This window comes from Miniopterus schreibersii (genome assembly GCF_964146895.1).
Source record: "Miniopterus schreibersii genome assembly, chromosome: 13".
Lineage (NCBI taxonomy): Eukaryota > Metazoa > Chordata > Mammalia > Chiroptera > Miniopteridae > Miniopterus > Miniopterus schreibersii.
In genome coordinates, this window is record NC_138113.1 from 50,428,199 (window position 1) to 50,445,825 (window position 17,627).

The window sequence follows — 17,627 nt, forward strand, 5'->3', positions numbered from 1 at the left end:
TATAGAGAAGCAAATGCGAGCACAGGAGGCTAAGGAACTGGCCCCTGGTCAGATATAAGGGGCAGCGGGGACTGGCGCCCAGGCAGTTGACTCCAGGGCCTGCTGCCAAGGTGATGACCTTGAGCAGATCAGAAAGATCATGTGGCCAGTGGACCAAAGGTCACTGAGAGCCTTAGCTGGTTTGGCTCAGTGGTTAGAGCATCAGCTTGTGGACTGAAGGGTCCCAGGTTCGATTCCTGCCAAGAGCACGTACCTCGGTTGCAGGCTTGATCCCCGGTCCCGGTTGGGGCAAGTGCAGGAGGCAATCAATTGGTGTCTCTTTCATATTGATATCTGCCTGTCTCTCTCCCTTCCACTCTCTCTGAAAAGCAATGGGAAAAATATCCTCAGGTGAGAATTTTAAAAAAAAGGTCACTAAGAGGGGTAAAGAATGAAGGTTGAGAACACGCTGGATTTGATGGTTGAGGGTCATCAGTGGCCCCTCTGAGGTGGTGGCATTTGAGGAAGGGTGGGGTGGAAGGCAATTTTCAAGGCGTGAATGGGGGCCAGGAGTCAGGTGAGGGAGGGAAACGGCTGGAAAGACCATCTGTTTCTTCATGGTGGTGATACTCGAAGGTGTTTGCAAGGCGAGATGATGAGGGGGGTAGAGATTAGGCCTCAGGACCCAGCCAGGACCCCTGAGGGAGACAGGGGTGGGCTGTGTATGGGCTCAGGGGAGGGGTCAGCCCCAAGAAGGCACATCTCTCTCCAGAAAAGGGAAGAGGGAGGGGCAGGTAAAGGTGTGAGCCACAGTTAATGGTGAGGGACACAAGCATCCAGAAGAGCTAGAGGCAAAGGTGTGGGCAGAGGGGCAGGGGGAGGAACCATCAGAGAGAGCATGGCATTCAGGAAGCCCGTAGGTAGGTTCGAGCACATGGGGGTTGAGGGAACAAAGGAGGAGGGCCAGGTGTGCGGCCAGTGCCTTCCTTTTTTATTTTGGACTTACAGAGGAGTTGCACTAATAGCATGGAGCATCTCCAGGCCATGTTCCCACCCTGCCAGTTGGTCCTACTCACTCAAGTCATTTTTGTCTTCTTAAAGCAAAGCTCCCAGGCTGTCTCCAAGCCGTGCGCGTGTCCCTCTTCCACAGGAAAATCACACTCCTGGGCTTCACGTGAGGTCCTTTAAGATCTGGCCTCAGCCCCCATCCTACATCGTGCTTTCCTCAACCCACTTCCCCCCACCCTCCTACCCAGCTCCCTCCAACCCTGACACACCCCACTTGTCTCCCTCTGACTCTAAGCCCCCAGAGGAAAGAACCCAGGCCGAGGCCTTAGTGACCTTTTATTCTTCCCTGGTGCCTGGCAAACAACAGATGGGTGATGTCATCAGCAGAAAGCCAGACATAGCCAAGACGCTGAGAGACGGAAGAGTTTATATCTGGGTTCCCACCCGAGTCATGACAGGTCAGGGCCCTGGAGCCCGAGCTCCCCTGATAGGAAGGAGGAACCCAAGATACGCTTCTACCAGCCTACGGAACCCAAGCTCCTCTCTGAGAATCTGTGCCCTCCCCTCCTGCAGAGGTGGACTAATCCACAGCCCCTGGGAAAGGAGGGTGGGGAGGAAAGAAGGCCAGATGTAGGCCTGTGGGTCTGACCTGCCCCAAACCCAGGATTGGGGTTGTTTTCACTTTCGTGGGTCACCTGGGACAATTCTGTGGGGAGCTCTAAGCTGTCCCCATAAGGCTCCAGAAAAATTTTTCCTTTCATATACAGGACGATGCCAAAGTCCCTAACCTGTGCGTGGTGGAGACGTGTCTGGATGTGGGAGGCCTCCCTGGGCCACTCTGGTTCTGGGGGTGGGCAGGATTGACTGACTTCCTACCGCCAGTGAGCCCAGTGCTGCCACTGACACCTGGGCCCAGGAGCCAGGAAGATGCAAGCCCGCCCCCTGGTGGCCACCTGCCGTAACTGCAGCCCAGTAGCCCGGTCTCCACCCCCCAGGCCTCTCGGGCACAGTGTGGCCTAGCAGCTCTGGCCAGGGCCTGGGCACCATCCCCTGGCTCCACAGGCCTCACGTGCCCAAGTGACAGGGAGGTTCCAGTTGTCCATGAGTAAAGAAGCATCAAGTGTTACACACATGCGCACCTGCAGACAAACCTCTGCCTTTCATTCTTGGTTTAGAAATAAGGATACTTGTTCAGTGAGGTCAAATAACTCATCCAAGGCCATGTAGCTTAAGTGTCAGTCCTGGGCCAAGTCATGTCCACCTGAAACCAGGCTTCCACCTCCGTAACACGAGACAATCGGACTCTGCTGTGCTGTGACCTGCACTGTACATCAGAGCCACCCAGGGGGCTTAGGACTGCATGTCCTCAGCCAGGAACCAAACCTACTGAATCCAAACCCCTGGGCGCAGGTGGGAAGGTGTCTTCAGCTCACCTCCACAGCAAGATGAGTGCCTCTATGCCGACAGCTGGGAACCAGAGAGCAGAACTGTCACCTCTGGGGAGGTCAGGAACATATTCATTTTTTAGTTCCTTAGCACTGGCCCATGAAAAGTGGTCAATAGTATTTGTGAAATGAGTAAATGAATGAGTGGGTGAATAAATGATTCTGAGGTTCCCTCCAGTAAATGTGTGCCTCTTGCACACAAACACCCAGTGCTCTACACACGTGCACAGACACGCATGCACACGTATACACATGCAGACACACATACACACACAGACACACTCACAGACATGCATATACTCTCAGGGCAGAGGGGATACAGTTTGACAAGCTCCAGGTGGCCCCAGCTGCCCAACCCTCCCCCCACACACTCGTGCATACCTTTCTTCACTGGCCTGTATTTATTAAACACCCATTGGGTGCATGGCTCAGCCCCAGGTCCTGATCAGAAACCTCTCGTGGCCCTCAAAGGCCAGCCCCACTTGGGGGAGTTCCAGGCCACAGGGGTGGTTACAAGCATAGACAGGAGGAAGGAGGCTCGGCAGGAAGGCTGGAGAGGCAGTGCGTCAGCCAGCAGGCGGCAGGCGGGCCGCAGAGAGGCCCCTGTTGGCGAGCAGCCTGTGGGCACACTTGGCTGAACAGAGACAATGGTGGCTACTCCTCCAGCCTAGCCTCCTTCGCACAGGCACAACCTCAGATCTGTGAGTGTCCGGAACCCCCCACCCAACCACCCTGAGAAGAGATCCAGCTGAAAGCAGCCAGAGGGCAGCTCAAGGGGACTTCCCAGGGAGGGCAGGGGTCCAGCGGGGGCCTGGTGGCCCTGGGGAATGGAGATTTAAGGGATGGAGTGTGTGGGAGGGGGTCCAGGCCTCCACCACGACCCTCAAACTCCTTAGCTGCAGCTCGTGCCAAGAGAGCCCCAAGGGGATGTGTCCCCACATCTTACCCTCTGCCTCCCCAAGGATCTGAACCTTTTTCCTGGCTCTGGGGACACAAAGGCTCCTTGTTCAGGGCTCCCCAGAGCTCTGGAGCCTCCACCGCTTTGGGGCCATTGGCTCTGCTCTGTTGATTAGCAATTGGCATGGGAGGTGGGGCACTCTCATTGGCCCTGGTGCAGGGCCCACTGTAGAGAAGAGGAGACAAAGGCCCAGGCCCAGAGTCAGCTTCACTGAGCCCTGCGGACTGCCTGCTTGCCGAGGTCCTGGCCCTGAGAACTTGCCCCTCACCCCTGGCCCCTGAGCAGGGCCTGGGCAACCCTGCTTCCTCAGTCACAGAAGGCTGGCCGGGGTCTTCCAGGGCCTCTGCCAGCAGGTCACCTGATTCCCAGAGCAAGACCATCCCCAGGGCATGACTGCCCAGAGGCCTCTGCAGCCCAAGGCTCTCTCCAGGAAGCTCAGGGACCATCATGCTCTGATTCCCCAACAAGTGCTGAGCTGCGCCAGGCCCAGGAAAAGTGGCCACTCTGGATTTTGGAGGAGTGAAGAGTGACATGGGACAAACTCAGAGTGGAGCCAAATCTTTGGCCTCCCTCAGGAGTGGCCAGGGACTGGGGCAGCTGACCTGCCATGGGGGACAGGGCAGAGCAGTATCTGGAAAGCTCAGAGAGGGAGACAGAGGAGACAGGCTGTCCTCCAGCAGGGAAGGGAGGGGCCTCACCCCCCTCATGGTGCCACTGAAATGGGTTCCCGCAGGGTTTTAATCCCAGGTCCACCCCAGAGCAAGGGCCAAGTTCTGTGAGGTGACACGCTTCACAGCTGATGGCGGTTCCGCTTGGGGATAATCTTCCGGTAGGTTCTGCGCTCTGAGATGTTGCGCTTCACCTTGGCCGTGGTGGGGGCCTCGTCCTGGTGCAGAGATGGGCTCGAGTGGGACTTCTTCAGGCTGGGCTTGGGCTCCTGGGTGCCTCCAGCTTCCTTCCCCAGCTGCTCCTCCCACAGGTCTAGGTCATTTGAAGGGCAGTGCAGACGGGTCACCAGCAGCTGCACGTATGTCTCATAGCGGTTTTTCTGCAACACACAGACACCCCCACTTTGAGCACCACCTGGATCCAGGAAGCTGGAATCGTGAGGGACAGACAGTTCATGCATGTATGAAGCTATGGGGATAAAAACTTCTGCAGAGAGAGGGCTGGGCGGACAGCTAACGTCTGCACTGTACTTGCAAACAGCCTTTGCAGAACACAGCAGTAGCGAGTTAGACCTTGCCGTTATCTGGACAGTATTATAGTAACACCGATCAGCCCAGCCCTGATCTGACAGCCAACACCGTGTAGCGCTGTAACTAACATCTCCCAGACACTGAAAGGTCCGCGGCCCACCACGCCTGAGATCTGCGCAGCACTGCACGCAAACGGCTCACGTCTGCACTGAAACCTGGCTGGGTCTGAACAGCATTTTAACAATTGGCATCTGGAGAGCGTGATGCTAATGCCCTCATCTGCTCAACACTCCTAAGGACTCTGTAACTAGCACCTCCAGACATGGTTCCCAGTTTGCTTAGTGCTTTCCCACCCTCCATCCCATGAGGTCATCATCCAAGCCTGGGAAGCCGGGTGAGGCACACATCACTGTCCCTGCTCATAAAGAAGGAAAGAAGGGCTCAGGAGGGCCAGTGGCTGCTGGAGATGTTGCTGGTCAGTGGCGGGGAGGCGCTGGAATTCTGCAGGCAGACCTGGGGCCTGTCGGCCCCACCCAGGGCCTCTGGGAAGTGGTGTGTTCACAGCCTTGAATGCAACAAAAAGCCAGAGGGACGACCAGGGAGGGAAAGGGTAGCACAGGGGCCCAGTGGTAGAGCCAGCAGGCGATGCTGATGATCGCTCTCTGGCCTCTGCCTGTGGATCACCTCTGACCACGGATGTCACACTGCCCCTCACCTACACTTGCTGCTTAGGTCCTAAAATGTGCACCAACATCAGACCAAAGCAGAATTTGCGTGGGGGTTGGGGGCTAAAACATTCTGGATAGATCATAGAGCTAATAAAGGTCATTCCTTAGTTAAGACCATAAATGACTGGAGTAGCATGTACATGGATCAGATTTTGACAAGTTATTTGCTCTCTCCATGCCTCATTTTCCTCATCTATAAAGTGAGGATCATAGTCCCTACCCCAGAGTTGTTAGATAATTTAATAAGATAATCCATGCAATTAATACAAGCTCCATAAATACAGCCTATTATTACTAGCTAGGTATTAGAGGAAACAATTCATCTAAAATACACTTTTTCCTTCAACTTAGGAAAAGCCAAACATACCCTTAGGAGAAAAAATTATAAAAAGCATGTCCCCTAACAGTGTTTCAGATCAGCGGCTGGTCTGTGATCCCGTAACAACCAGACACACCCCCCGCGTAAGCACAGCAGCGCGCGAGCACCTCGCCGGCCCTGAGCGCGGGGAACGGGGGCTGCAGGGCCGGGCGCGGCCACGAGGGGGCGGGCGCGAGCCGGCGCCTCACCTCGTGCTCCAGGTACTCCTTCCGCAGGCGGTATTCCTCCAGCTCGCGGCTGCGGCCCCGCCGCTCCGGTAAATTCCTCTGCAGATCCAGCAGGTCGTCGGAGGCAGCGTCCAGGCAGTTCTCGTGGGATCGGTGCTGGTCCTCCTAGATGCAGGAGGCAGTGGGGGAAGCAATCCCGAGCTGCCCCCCTTTGGGGCCCAGGTGCACAACCCACGGGTCCCGGGGTGCAGGTGTGCAGCAGCCCCGCCTCCTTCTTAGGCCAGATGCACAGCCCCCACCCCCGCCCTGCTGCACCCTCCCCTCCCCTCCCCTCCCCTCCCCTCCCCTCCCCTCCCCTCCCCTCCCCTCCCCTCCCCTCCCCTCCCCTCCCCTCCCCTCCCCTCCCCTCCCCTCCCCTCCCCTCCCCTCCCCTCCCCTCCCCTCCCCTCCCCTCCCCTCCCCTCCCCTCCCCGTACCAGGGAGCTCTGGGCAGGGCCCACGGGCAGAATGGGCCGCACGAATCTGCGCTGCGAGCCCACCGCTGCGGGGAAGGGCGGCGCTGAGTGCGTGGCGGCGGCCAGGTTGATGCGCGCGATCCAGGAGCTCATCTCCTTGGCGGTGCTGAGGGCAGAGAGGCCGTGGGTCCCCAGGGCCACAGAGCGGGTCCCTCGCCTATCCCCGCCCCCCAGCTCCTGTGCTCTCCTAGCAGTGCAGCATCTCGGGCCTCAAGAAGCCAGAAGCCAGCAGGATGGTTGACCTCTGCTGGTGGGTTTTCTCATTTTCAAGAGGAAAATCCGGGAAGGCAACAGGTTTTATATCAAATGCGAAAAAAGAAAAATCATGTTAGTGACTTCCTGCAATCCTTAGTTCAGAACTGGGAGGCTGATCTGGACTGACAGGGAAGAGCCGCACACTGGCAACGGGGGCCACGGGTAGGGCAGGGAGGCAGGAGGCCCCTGCTTCAGCTTGCAGCCCTAGGCCCCTGCCAGCTGGGCATCTATGGTTTGCTGGCAGCTCCCATCAGGGCAGGACCAGCAGCCACCAGAGGTGAGCAGGGCTCAGGGAACAGGAAGCGGGGGCCCTTCTGCTTGTCTTCCACCCCAGACTCACGGTGCCTGGAAGAGGTAGAGGCGCCAGTCGGCAGTCCGCAGCTGGAAGACGTGTGGCTTCTTGGTGTAATGGGTGGCTGGCGTGGCCAGCGAGTGGTGCACCCCCACAGGTTCGTCCACCATCTGCCCCACCAAACTCTCTCCCTCAGGGCCGTGGTCCTCTCCCTGCCACAGGGCACAGCGGCTCAGAAAAGAGGTTTTCATGGGTTGCCCACCATCCCAACCATTCTGGGTCTTTCCCTGTTTCCCACCTTGCCCATCAGGGCGTGGACACCCTTCCTACCTTCAGGAAGTACAGGACCATCCCTCGAAGCAAAGTGTGGAACATCTTCCAGCCACGCTTGCCCCATGGCGCTGCTCCAGGAGCAGGACACACAGGTGAGTGGAAGCACCCCACCCAGACACACTCAGACCCACCCAGACCCCCTCTCCTCACCCCTCACCCCAGCTCCGGTCTCCCCCACCTCCCACAGCCCCCAGGTGCACAAACACACAGAAGCATACAGACACACGAAACACACACAGTCACAAACAAGCATGTCATGTCTCATGCACAGGTAGTCAAGAGTGGAAACCAAAATAGATTAGAACTATTGACAAACAACAAACTTAACATTCAGATGGATCACCCCCTCTCTAGACACACCCACCCACAAGCACAGCCCCAGCTCAGACATCCTTCTGGTCCCTGCAAGATGGCCTCGACTTTATGAACCTTTCCTGAGAGGCACGGGGCTCGAGGCCTTGAGCAGGAGAAGGCCTGCTCCCCTGTGGTCTCCCGGCCTTGCACAGGGCCTGTGGAATGCCAGTTCCCTGGCTGGTCCCCATTCGATCTGGCATCCTTGCTCTCTCTGGTCAGGTTGTGGCCCTGCTCTGAAGCTCCAGCCATCAGCAAGTGAGGCCCAAATGCAGAACCAGGCAATTTTGCCCCAAATATATCTCCCAGCATTCATTTTCATACACCTCATATTTGGAACAAGCTCTGTCTGCGCTTTCTCTGTGAAGGACACCCTCTGCTCAACTTCCAATACCCAGACCTTCCAAGGTTCAGCTCAGATATCACTTCCCAGGAGCCTTAACCCTCCTGTCTCCCACATCCCACCCCACAAACAAAACCCCAAACCTTGCCCTGTCCACACCCCATACTTGATCTAGCCCTCCCGACTCATGCAGACCCTGCGGTGCTTGTCTGATTTCTGCCTCAGCACAGGGGCTCTGGGGCAGGAACATTAGGTCCCTCTTGGGTCTGGTGGGTGCCTTACACAGCACCCGGCACACAGTCAAGGTCGAGGCAGTTACGTGGGCTGCCTGTCAACCTTGCACACATCAGCGCGTGTCCCTGAGCAGAGCCACTCCGCACCCCCCACAAAGACAGAGCCCCCACAAGGCAGCAGACACCCACTCTTCTTGCCGTCCACGTCATGGTGCATCTTCCGAGCCAGGATGCCCTGCTTGTAGGTGGGCACTGTGGGGTCCTGGGCCAGCTGGAGGAAGGGGTTATTCATCTTGCCAGGTAGGGGTGACGGCCGACCCTTCTCAGGTCTGGCTATGTCTTCTTCGTCCCTGAACAGAGAGAATCAGTCAGGCTGAGGTGCTGACTGGGCAGAGGCCACCAGGAGGCACCCACTGCCTCAGTACCCCCACCCTTTCTCTTCCACTAGGGAGCCACACTGCAGGATACCCCAAAAGAAATCCTTCAAAGCCAACCCATCAGTTCCTGTCTTCCCCAAATCCCCTGGCTCTCGCTCTTCCAGGTGTTACCTGGGCCCATCCACCCTCTCACTGGCTCAGGGCCTGAACTTGTCCCTCTCTCAGGTGGGGTGGGGGGTAGAGGAAGGACAGGTCTAGAGGTAAGGGACGGGTTTGGGGAGGGGAAGGTGCTTTCACTTACACGGCCCATTCAAGCTTCTCACTTCGGATAGACCAGTACAGGGCCTGGAACAGAGGCACACAGGTGGTCAGGGAGCCTCGGGCTGCGAGGCCCAAACTCCATCTGGCAGAAGCAGGGTGGGGCCAGTGCAGCCACCTCTTCCACCCCCAACACAGCCGCCCTCGTCCCGTGAACGGGAAGGAGCTCATCCACGCACCCGTGCACACACACACACACACACACACACACACGCAACCATTTATGGGGCGTTTGCTATGTGCCAGACATTGTGCTACAAACTGGAGACAAGGTGATCACAGCTGTCCTAGTCCCTGCCTGAGCTCATGAGGCCTGAACTTGCTCTCCAAGGGAAATGAACCATCCACGTACCATCCTGCCCGGAGGGAACTGACAGGGCAGGACCGGCTGACTGATAAGGCCAATAACTGTACAGTGAATGAATGAATGGATGAATGAATGAATGAATGAGTAACTGTGGTGCCAAGCTTTCAAATGATGTAACAAAGAGTATTCATGTAGATGCATCCTGCCAGCTTTGTGTAGCCCTGGGTACACCTAGAGGTGCCTGGCACATAGTAAGTGTTCAATAAATGTTCACTGACTAGGCAAAGGAACAAATGCTGAGATTGCTAACGAAGAGCACTCTGTGTGCCAGGCACTGTGCTGAGCACCTGACAAACTCGATGTCACCGTGGTGACATCACTGTAAGTGGATCAAGCCCAGGAGGAACCTGAGTCGGATACGGGTTAAGTTTTCCAAGGTAAGAATTCAAACCACCTGGCTCCTGACTCTAGACTTTCTCTTCTTGAAATTTTGCCTTTGCTCACTCGGAAAACCAAAAACCAGTGCTTCTCAGATTTCACAGGCCTCGGAATCAAGTTTAGTGACCATATTGGGGGCCCCAGCCCCAGAAGCCTGGTTCAGTAGGTCCAAGGCAGGGGCTTGGAATTTGCACAAGCTAACCAATCCCACAGTGACACTGCAGTCAGGAAAGGGGCCCTGTCCTCTGGAGGATATCTGGGCAGAGCCAGGCCTGAGCTCAGCGTCCCCTTGGGACGAGAAGCCAGGGTCCAGGCCCTGAGCAGGGAGCCTTCCCGTGAGTAGCCCCAATACCGCACCTTCAGCAGTTCCTTGGGGAAGTTCCCTCCATCCTGCAGGCCATTCAGGTTGCTGATGAATTCCTGGCAGCTCATGCTCTTTCCAATGTTCTGTGGCCATGGGGAGAAGTGAGAAGTGGAACAACTGGCATCCCCACCCAATAGGATAACACCCCGCCAGCACTCTGGAACCTTCTCCAGTTCCCCACAGCCCCCCCTGGCCCCATCCTAAGCCTCTGGTCTCAGCTCCCCTGGTCCAGCCCAGCCCTGGCCCGTCCCTCGGGCCCCACGGGTGTTCTCCCCCCTCGCTCACCTGCCCATGCAGGTCCGTGTTAAGAAGCATGGTGGCGCAGGTCAGGGTGTGCACAGAATCTGCCCAGAGAGAGGTGTGGAGAGAAAGCACTGGAACTGGGATCCGCTTTTCCTCTGCCCACACGGCAGGTGGCAGGTGACCCCAAAATGCTCCACAGCCACTCAAATACATTCCCACCAGCTGCCGCTCAGGGAACTCCAGAGCAGGCCACCCTCCCTGGCACCCCAGAGTCCCCTGCCCTCCTACCTACTGAGGGGAAGAGCCCAGGGTTGCAGTGATGGAAGCGCCTGGAGAACTGGTACAGGACGCGCTCCCGCTCCTGGGTCTCCCCGCTGAGCACCAGGGCCTGGAGGAAGCCCCTGGGAGGAGGCCAGAATCAGCACAGCACCCAGGATGGAGGGCCGACAGGCCCCAGAGCTCGGGCCAGGTTCTAGCCCCGGCCACCCCTCCTACCCAGAGGGCCCAAGACATTACCGGAGGGCACGGTCCAGGCTCTGGCCGCCAAACTGGAAGAAGGACAGGTACTCCTGAGCCACAGCCTTGCTGAAGTCATTGCTGTGGAGGGAAGTGGGGTCAGGCCTGGGCTGAGGGGCTGGGCGAGGGGGCCACAGGCTCAGAGGGAACCCAAGGCCTGCATCCCAGGGCCTGAGAAGGGTTGGGGGCCCTGAGCAAGACAAAAGCCCAGCCAGCTGGACCCTGGGTCTAGAGAGGGTAAAGGGCGGGTAGCCAGGGTCTCTGGCCTGAATCGGTGCCCCCACCTCATGCTGGGTGGGACACATGTAGCCAGGGCAGGGAGGCAAAGTGGCCAGTCCAGTGGCTCTTAGCTGGGCCAAGGATGTGAAGAAGGGGTGACACCAGTGTGACAGAGAGGAAGAAGTCATGGAGAGGTTACAGGGGAGGGGCTGCAGCCAGGACAAAAAAGATGGAGTGAGAGGTGGGCAGTGGGCTAGAGGGACAAAGGGATGGGTGGGGCGCCCTGCCTCACCCCAGAGCCTCGGCGCTCAGGCCCAGAGCCCTTACTTCTTCCGAAGGTGCGCAGCCACCTCGGATTTTCGGAAACCCTCCAGGCGATAGAGGCGGGAGGCCAGGTCCCAGGCCAGCTTGTCGGTCCTGACGCCGTTAGCCAACTTGTCTGCAGCCTGCGGCCTCTGGCCCTCCTCTGGGGACTTCGCTTGGGGCGTGGGGCTCTCAGGAGGCCTGGAAAAGTCCATCAGTGTCCTCAGACTCTCACGTGGAGGGACACAGATGGGTTCTGGGTCAAGTCGTGGAGGGGCCCCTCAGAATGCCTGCCCTCACCCCACCCTCCAGCTCCAACTCCAGCGTCCACTGCTGGACCTGGAACCGAGAAAGGTGCTGGGATGAGGCAAGAACAGGAAGCTAGACTGCCTTTGGGATTGGAGAAGGCTGGGGAGTCCAGGGGTTTGTGTCTCCCTCGTGCTGTGGTAAAGACAGGCCTTGCCGTGGGAGATGGGATGGTGGCCTGTCATGAGTGAGTGCAGGCAGGCAACCCCCCTACTGACTCAGAGTCTGACACCCCTAACCTCAGACCTCACCAAGTCCCACCTCCACCTGCCATTTCTGTTTCCTGGGCAACATCACAACCGGGTACAGGTATCCTCATTATCTGAACGCTCCCCATCCAAGCTGCCATAGTCAGGGATTGTGCAGGGAAGCAGAACTCATCATAACATGAGAATTTCCCTGAGAAACAACCCTCCATCCCTGCCACAGGCCCATCTCTGGCCCGACTGGCTCAGTGTCTCTGCTGGTAACTTCTCACAGCATCCTGGGGCTCAGACACACCACACCCAACAGGACAGGGCAATCATACTGGAAACCAACCGAAAAGTAAAATTACAAATCTTGCAAAAGCCCCTAGGATTTCATGAAGCTGGGGAAAGTGAAGTGGCTAGAAGCCAGGAATCAAACAGAAAGCCAGTGACAGAGAGGGTCCGGAAGTCAGTCCAGTGAACAAGTGAAGAGCAGGAAATAAAACTGGCACACTTGTCCCATCTAAAAAGAACTATCTGAATAATCAGCTGACAAAACCCTAAAACACTTTTACCAAAATGACCTCGTCAATTAGTGTCATTCCTAAAACAATATCTAAACAGAGAGACACTTTGGGGGGAAAAACCCCATTATGCAATTATAAATTGTAATGGGATTGTATACTTTACATGCATGTATTATATCCTTATTTTATTTTATTGTATTTTTTTTTATTCTCATCGAAGGATATTTTTTCCATTGCTTTTCAGAGAGTGGGAGAGAGAGAGTGAGAGATAAAGAAACATCGGTGTGAGAGAGACACATCCATCGGTTGCCTCCCCTGCACGTGCCCCGACCCGGGTCAGGAATCAAGCCTGAAGCCAAGCTACGTGCCCTTGGCAGGAATCCAACCTGGGACCCTTCAGTTCACGGGCTGACGCTCTACCCACTGAGCCAAACAGGCTAGGGCTACATCTTACCAGAGCTGTTAATAAACTAAATAAACCTCTATGATCTCACTGTGAAGTCAAGTATGAATGAAAGATAGCTATTGGGCCAGCAAGCTTGTGCCAAATCAAATCTCTTATATTGTGTTAAATATAAGATGACATAAACTTATTTATGGAATCTTTAGTATCACTTATCAAGAAAAGTCCCAATTAAGCCTTTCATTATTTACCACAGAAGTATGGTTCTCATTTTAGATGGATTTCCTTCTTTTATTTGGGGCTGAAGGAACTGTAATTTTGGTAAAGTGATCCCTCTCTGTCTAGATTCTGAGAGACCCTCTGATGGCCCAGCCTCTGAACATCTCCAGGGACAGCAGAGTCCCAGGTGCATGAGGAGAATGGCTCTTTGATCCTGACATGATGGGTTCTGTAGCCACCACTCAGGGACGCTGAGATGGGAGAGGGATTGACCCTGCCGTCCGTGCAACGTCAGGTCCATGACCTGAGCCGTTGCTGCCTCCTCCTGGTCTCTTCATCATGAACCCTCGTTAGCTAACCAGAGAATAAAGCCCTTTCCCGAGTGGAGACGCCAGGGACCGACGTCTTCCTGCAGCATCCAGAGGGGCGGAACTAGGCTGGTTTCCCACTTGGCCTGCTGCCACCTCTGGCCACAGTTCTGGGGTTACTCGATCCTGCACCGGGCCCCAGACCCATTCCCTTGGTCCCAGCCAAACCCCGCCTTGGTGCTCCAGCTTCCCCTGAGATCTGAGCCAGCTCCCTGGGCCTGGGCTCTCAAAGTCAAAGCATGTGTAATCTCACACCACATGCTCTGACCTCCCATGCCCCACACCTACGTAGCACAACTCCCATCTCTTTGGGCACATGGCTCTGGTCAGGTTCCCTGGACACTGCCCCGCCTCTCTGCTGTCCAGCCTTGGACGGCCCTTGACACACACACTCAAGTCCCACCCCACGTGTATGACTGTCTGCTCTTTGGTTTCCGGTGCTTTCAAACCTCTCATTCCTTAAAACCCTGCTGGTGCCAGGGCCTATAATCCTGGCTTAACTGGCATCAGTGTGTTAAATCCCTGTGCACTGCTCCTGCTCCCAGACCAGGGTACTCCTAGTCACACCGTGAGGAGGAGCCAGAGCCGTCAGTCCCGCACTTACCCTTCCGTGGAAGTCAGGTGAGCATCAGATGGGACAGCTCCGGCGTCTGCAGTGCCAGCAGGGCCCTCGATCTTCACTTCCTCCCCTGGGTCTGGGGCTTCTCGGGCCTCCTCTCTCTCTAGGGAATGTAACTGTGCCCCATCTGTCTCCAGGAGTGACGGGTGGGAAGCATCTATTGTCCACGTGGGGAAAACACTGCTGGTGTGGCAGCTCTGGGGCTGCGGGCTGCCTTCCCAGGAGGACACTGGGCTGGGCTTGGGGCCGAGGCTTCTGCTCTCAGACTCCGGGCTGCTGGACTCCGGCGAAGAGGCTGGGCCCCACCAGGGGCCAGGGGCTGGGGTGCAGGGAGCAGACTCCTGGGGACTCTCAGCATCTCTATCACCTAAGGAAGAGCAGAGTGAGCTGGCAGGGGGGGAGCAGCAGGCCGAGGGCCAAGGGGCCTGGCAGAGCCAGGACGGCCCTCGGCCTCCTCCCCAGGCTCCCTCCCTGGGGCTCCCTCCCTGGGGCTCCTCCCTGCGGCTGGGCAGCACGTCCTGTCCCTCCTTCAGGCAGTGACCTCCCACATGCAGAAGCACAAGGCTCTCAGGACTTCAGCCCCAAGGCAACCAGGGCTCAGGACTGGTAAACCACTAAGATCCAGGCATCAAAAATGCTGGGTCTCCAGTACATTTCTTCATTTACTCTGTGAGATGAGTAAACCCATAGTCCTGATGATGTCACAGAGGCAGACACAGGATATAACCCCAAGTCTGTCTGGCTCCAACACAGTACAGTGGGGCCCTCCCACTCCAGATGCCAAAGCCTCCCACCACCCAATGTCCCAGGCCCCACACTGGGTCTCACCTCTGTCCTGGGAGATAAGAGGCACCTGGGGCCAGGAAGGACCCTGTTCTGTTTGCCAGCCTTCAGCACTGGGCAGGGCCTGTTGAGAGGCACAGGGTATTCATGAGCCCAGGAGGCCCTGAAAGGTGAATGGCAGTCTAGGCAAGGAGAGGGGGAGGGAGAAGGAGGGGAGAATGACTGGGTTACAGAGCCCCTCCCTCCCTGCTGTCCTTCCCCCCAGCCCTGGGCTCTGCGTCATTCAGAGGGGGAACCCTGGATAGGAGAAGACCCACGTGCTAGGAGTGCTGGTTCTGAGCCCTGGAAACCACTGGGCTCACATTCCTCCTTTACACATGGAGGAGGTAAGGCACAGAGAGGGTAAGTTACTTGCCAAAGGATGCACAGGATGAGTGGCAGGGCTGGGGTCAGATCTGATTTGTCCTATTTCCCAGGCCGATGCTTTGTCCACACAAGATGCTGCAGGATCAAGACTGTCTGCCAGAGAAATCTTGGAGAAGAAAAGGAGGGGAGAGCGGTTTGACCTGGGGAAACTGTCCCCAGGGCCTTTCCACACCCCAGGAAGCCTCCCGGGCCCCAGGTCCATGTCCATTGACTTGTAGTCTTCTCGGCCTGTCCTCCTCCTTCCATGGTTCCCCGGGTGGCCCAGCCTCCTGCAATACGAGCCCAAGGTGGGGCCGTGTTATGGGGAGGGTGGCAGCCACCAGGCACTGGGTGGGGTCTGCCATCCCAAGTGGGAGCACACAGCAAGCTACCAGGACCAGGACAGGGTTCCTGGGCTTCCTTTGGATGACCCCAAAGGCCCTACAGACAGAAGACAGAAGGCCTGCCTAAACCGGACCCCAGCCTGTGGGTGGCGGGCTCAGGCAGCACCCAGCAGCAGCCCCTCTGCTCTTGGGGTAACAGGTCTCCACTGCTTCCTGGGGCCCGAGATTATCGAGTCCCAGCCCTGCTCTGCCATCTGAAGCTTCATTATCTCTTCAGCAGAGGCTTCCCTGGGAAAACTGTGCTCCCTATTGTCTCACACACTTGTCCCCATAACTGCCCTAGTTGATATCAAAGACCTCCGCCACTGTCATTTGGGCCTGACCTACTGACACTGGGTGGGGAGGAGGAACGAGAGATGGTGAGCTAAAAGTAACAAAATGCTGAAATCTCTAAGAAAAGAGAGGACAGGACTTTAAGAAATCTCCCATCGGGGCAGAGGTCACCCTCAACAGCTGACCTTTGCAGCTACAATTGGGAATGTGATGGAGGTGGGAGGGGTAGAGTCTGGGGACGACTAGGAACAGACGGCAACTGGAGGAGCCGCTGGCCCCCCAGTGTGTCCAGACACCACCCTGAGCTGGTGAGATGGAGATGCGGTGGGTGTAATGGCAATCACAGTGGCATCTATAAAATTTCCCGTGATTCTAAAGGCCACACTGGTCCCGCCTTCCTGTTATATTACTCCAGGGTCCCCAAAGGCCCTGGCATTTGAAGAGTGTTCTGGGCCCAGTGACCACAGAGCAAGGCCTGTCCTTCTGTGTCCCCATGCACAACCTCTGGGTCAGTCCCCAGGGCCCAGCTTACCTCACTCTCCCCCCAGCTGGGAGGTGCTGTGGAAGCCTGGTGGGTGGTGTCTGGTGCGGCCCAGGAGGAGGAGTGTGATTTGTAGGTGGGCACAGGGAACGGAGGAGTGGTGTGCCCGCTGGAATCAGCCATGCTCTCCCCTGAGTCTGGCTCATCTCCCAGCCCCCATGGCACCCTGCCTGTCAGGAAGGGAGGCTCCAGGATCTGCGGGCTCTCAGGCCTCATGTCAGCACAGGAATCCGGGTACCCCCAGGAGAAGCGTGCTTGGGGAGCACTGGTATCCGAGCAAGGGCTCTCCAGGAAGAGGGGGTTGTCAAAGAACACGCTCTCCTCCTCAGCACCCCACTCTGGGGAGGAGCTTGGTGTCCCCTCCCTTGTTGACACCCGGGCCTGGTTCTCTTCCTCAGGTCTGTTGCTGTCTTCCCCCAAGGCTTCCTCCATGGGTGGCCCAGGGTGAAGGCCCGAGTCCAGGGGGCTTGCCAGGCTGGAGGAAAAAGGGGGTAGGTCCGCAGGGGCCTTGGGGATGCACGACCTCAGCTCAGCCCTGAGCCCCTCGGTCTTCTCCAGCTCCTCCTCCAGGTCCAGGACGCACATCTGGGCCTGCAGGATACCGGCCCAGAACATCACCTGGGTCGAGGAGCTGTGGCTCTGCCTTGGGTCTCCCTGGGAAGACCCACTCCCCAGGCCCTCAGGCTCTGTGCTGGAGCCCCTGGGAGAAGCATCTCGCCTCTGTGTGGAATCAGAAGAGTCAGGCGCCCAGGTCTGTTCCCGGAAAGGTTCAGGTGGGTCCAGATGGCTGTATGTATCCATGGGCTGCACTCCTGGGTGGGGCTGCAGGTTGTCTCCCAAATAGATGTTGAGAAATTCCATGGGTTCAGGGTGTTCAGAGAGTCTGTCGTCACCCATCATCCACAGATTGCAAGTGTTCAGGAGTCCCCAGCAATGTCCACCTTCACAATCCCATTGTGTGGGTTAGGGGGAGTGCTGGCCAGGGGGGCAACGGGAATCCACTCTGCCCTGGAAGTGCCCAAAGCAAATGCAGGTCAGTGAAGGCTTCCAGCTCATGTCCATGGCCCCGGCTGGGGTACACTGCCCTCCACAGCCCTCCACAGCCCTCCACAGCCCTCCACAGCCCTGACCCTACCATCTCAGCAACCTGCTTCAAAGACACCCATCTGTGGGTTGAAGGTGGCCTGAGTGGCTTAGCTGAAAAAGATGGGTGGCCGAATCAGGGATCTAGACTGGAAAATGGCGAGGCAGTTGGCAGCAGCAGATGGAAATGCCTCAGAACAGCATGAAATCAGTGGCAAGCTGAAAACAAAACGTAAGC

General features: G+C 57.1%; 1 protein-coding gene across 1 annotated transcript; it reads right to left on the reverse strand.

Annotated features, from left to right (window-relative positions):
* Positions 1-2,820: 2,820 nt before the first annotated feature.
* PSD4 (pleckstrin and Sec7 domain containing 4) lies at positions 2,821-17,284 on the reverse strand. Its single transcript, XM_081156476.1, has 16 exons — positions 16,298-17,284; positions 15,099-15,215; positions 14,729-14,807; positions 13,886-14,267; positions 11,295-11,471; positions 10,749-10,829; positions 10,521-10,633; positions 10,275-10,333; positions 9,983-10,072; positions 8,864-8,907; positions 8,375-8,535; positions 7,256-7,326; positions 6,974-7,137; positions 6,340-6,484; positions 5,885-6,028; positions 2,821-4,438 (listed from the first exon to the last, which is right to left on the reverse strand). The coding sequence occupies exons 1-16, from the start codon at positions 17,204-17,206 to the stop codon at positions 4,181-4,183; spliced, it is 2,994 nt and encodes a 997-aa protein (XP_081012602.1). The 5' UTR covers positions 17,207-17,284; the 3' UTR covers positions 2,821-4,180.
* Between the last annotated feature and the right edge of the window lie 343 nt (positions 17,285-17,627).

Coding starts and splice junctions, on each gene's coding strand:
- PSD4 (XM_081156476.1), bottom strand. CDS start 17,206: ATGATGGGTGACGACAGACTCTCTGAACACCCTGAACCCATGGAATTT. Junction 8,908..9,982: donor TCCCCAAGGAACTGCTGAAG/GTGCGGTATTGG, acceptor CCTCTGTTCCAG/GCCCTGTACTGGTCTATCCG. Junction 6,485..6,973: donor CTCTACCTCTTCCAGGCACC/GTGAGTCTGGGG, acceptor CTCTGCCCTCAG/CACCGCCAAGGAGATGAGCT.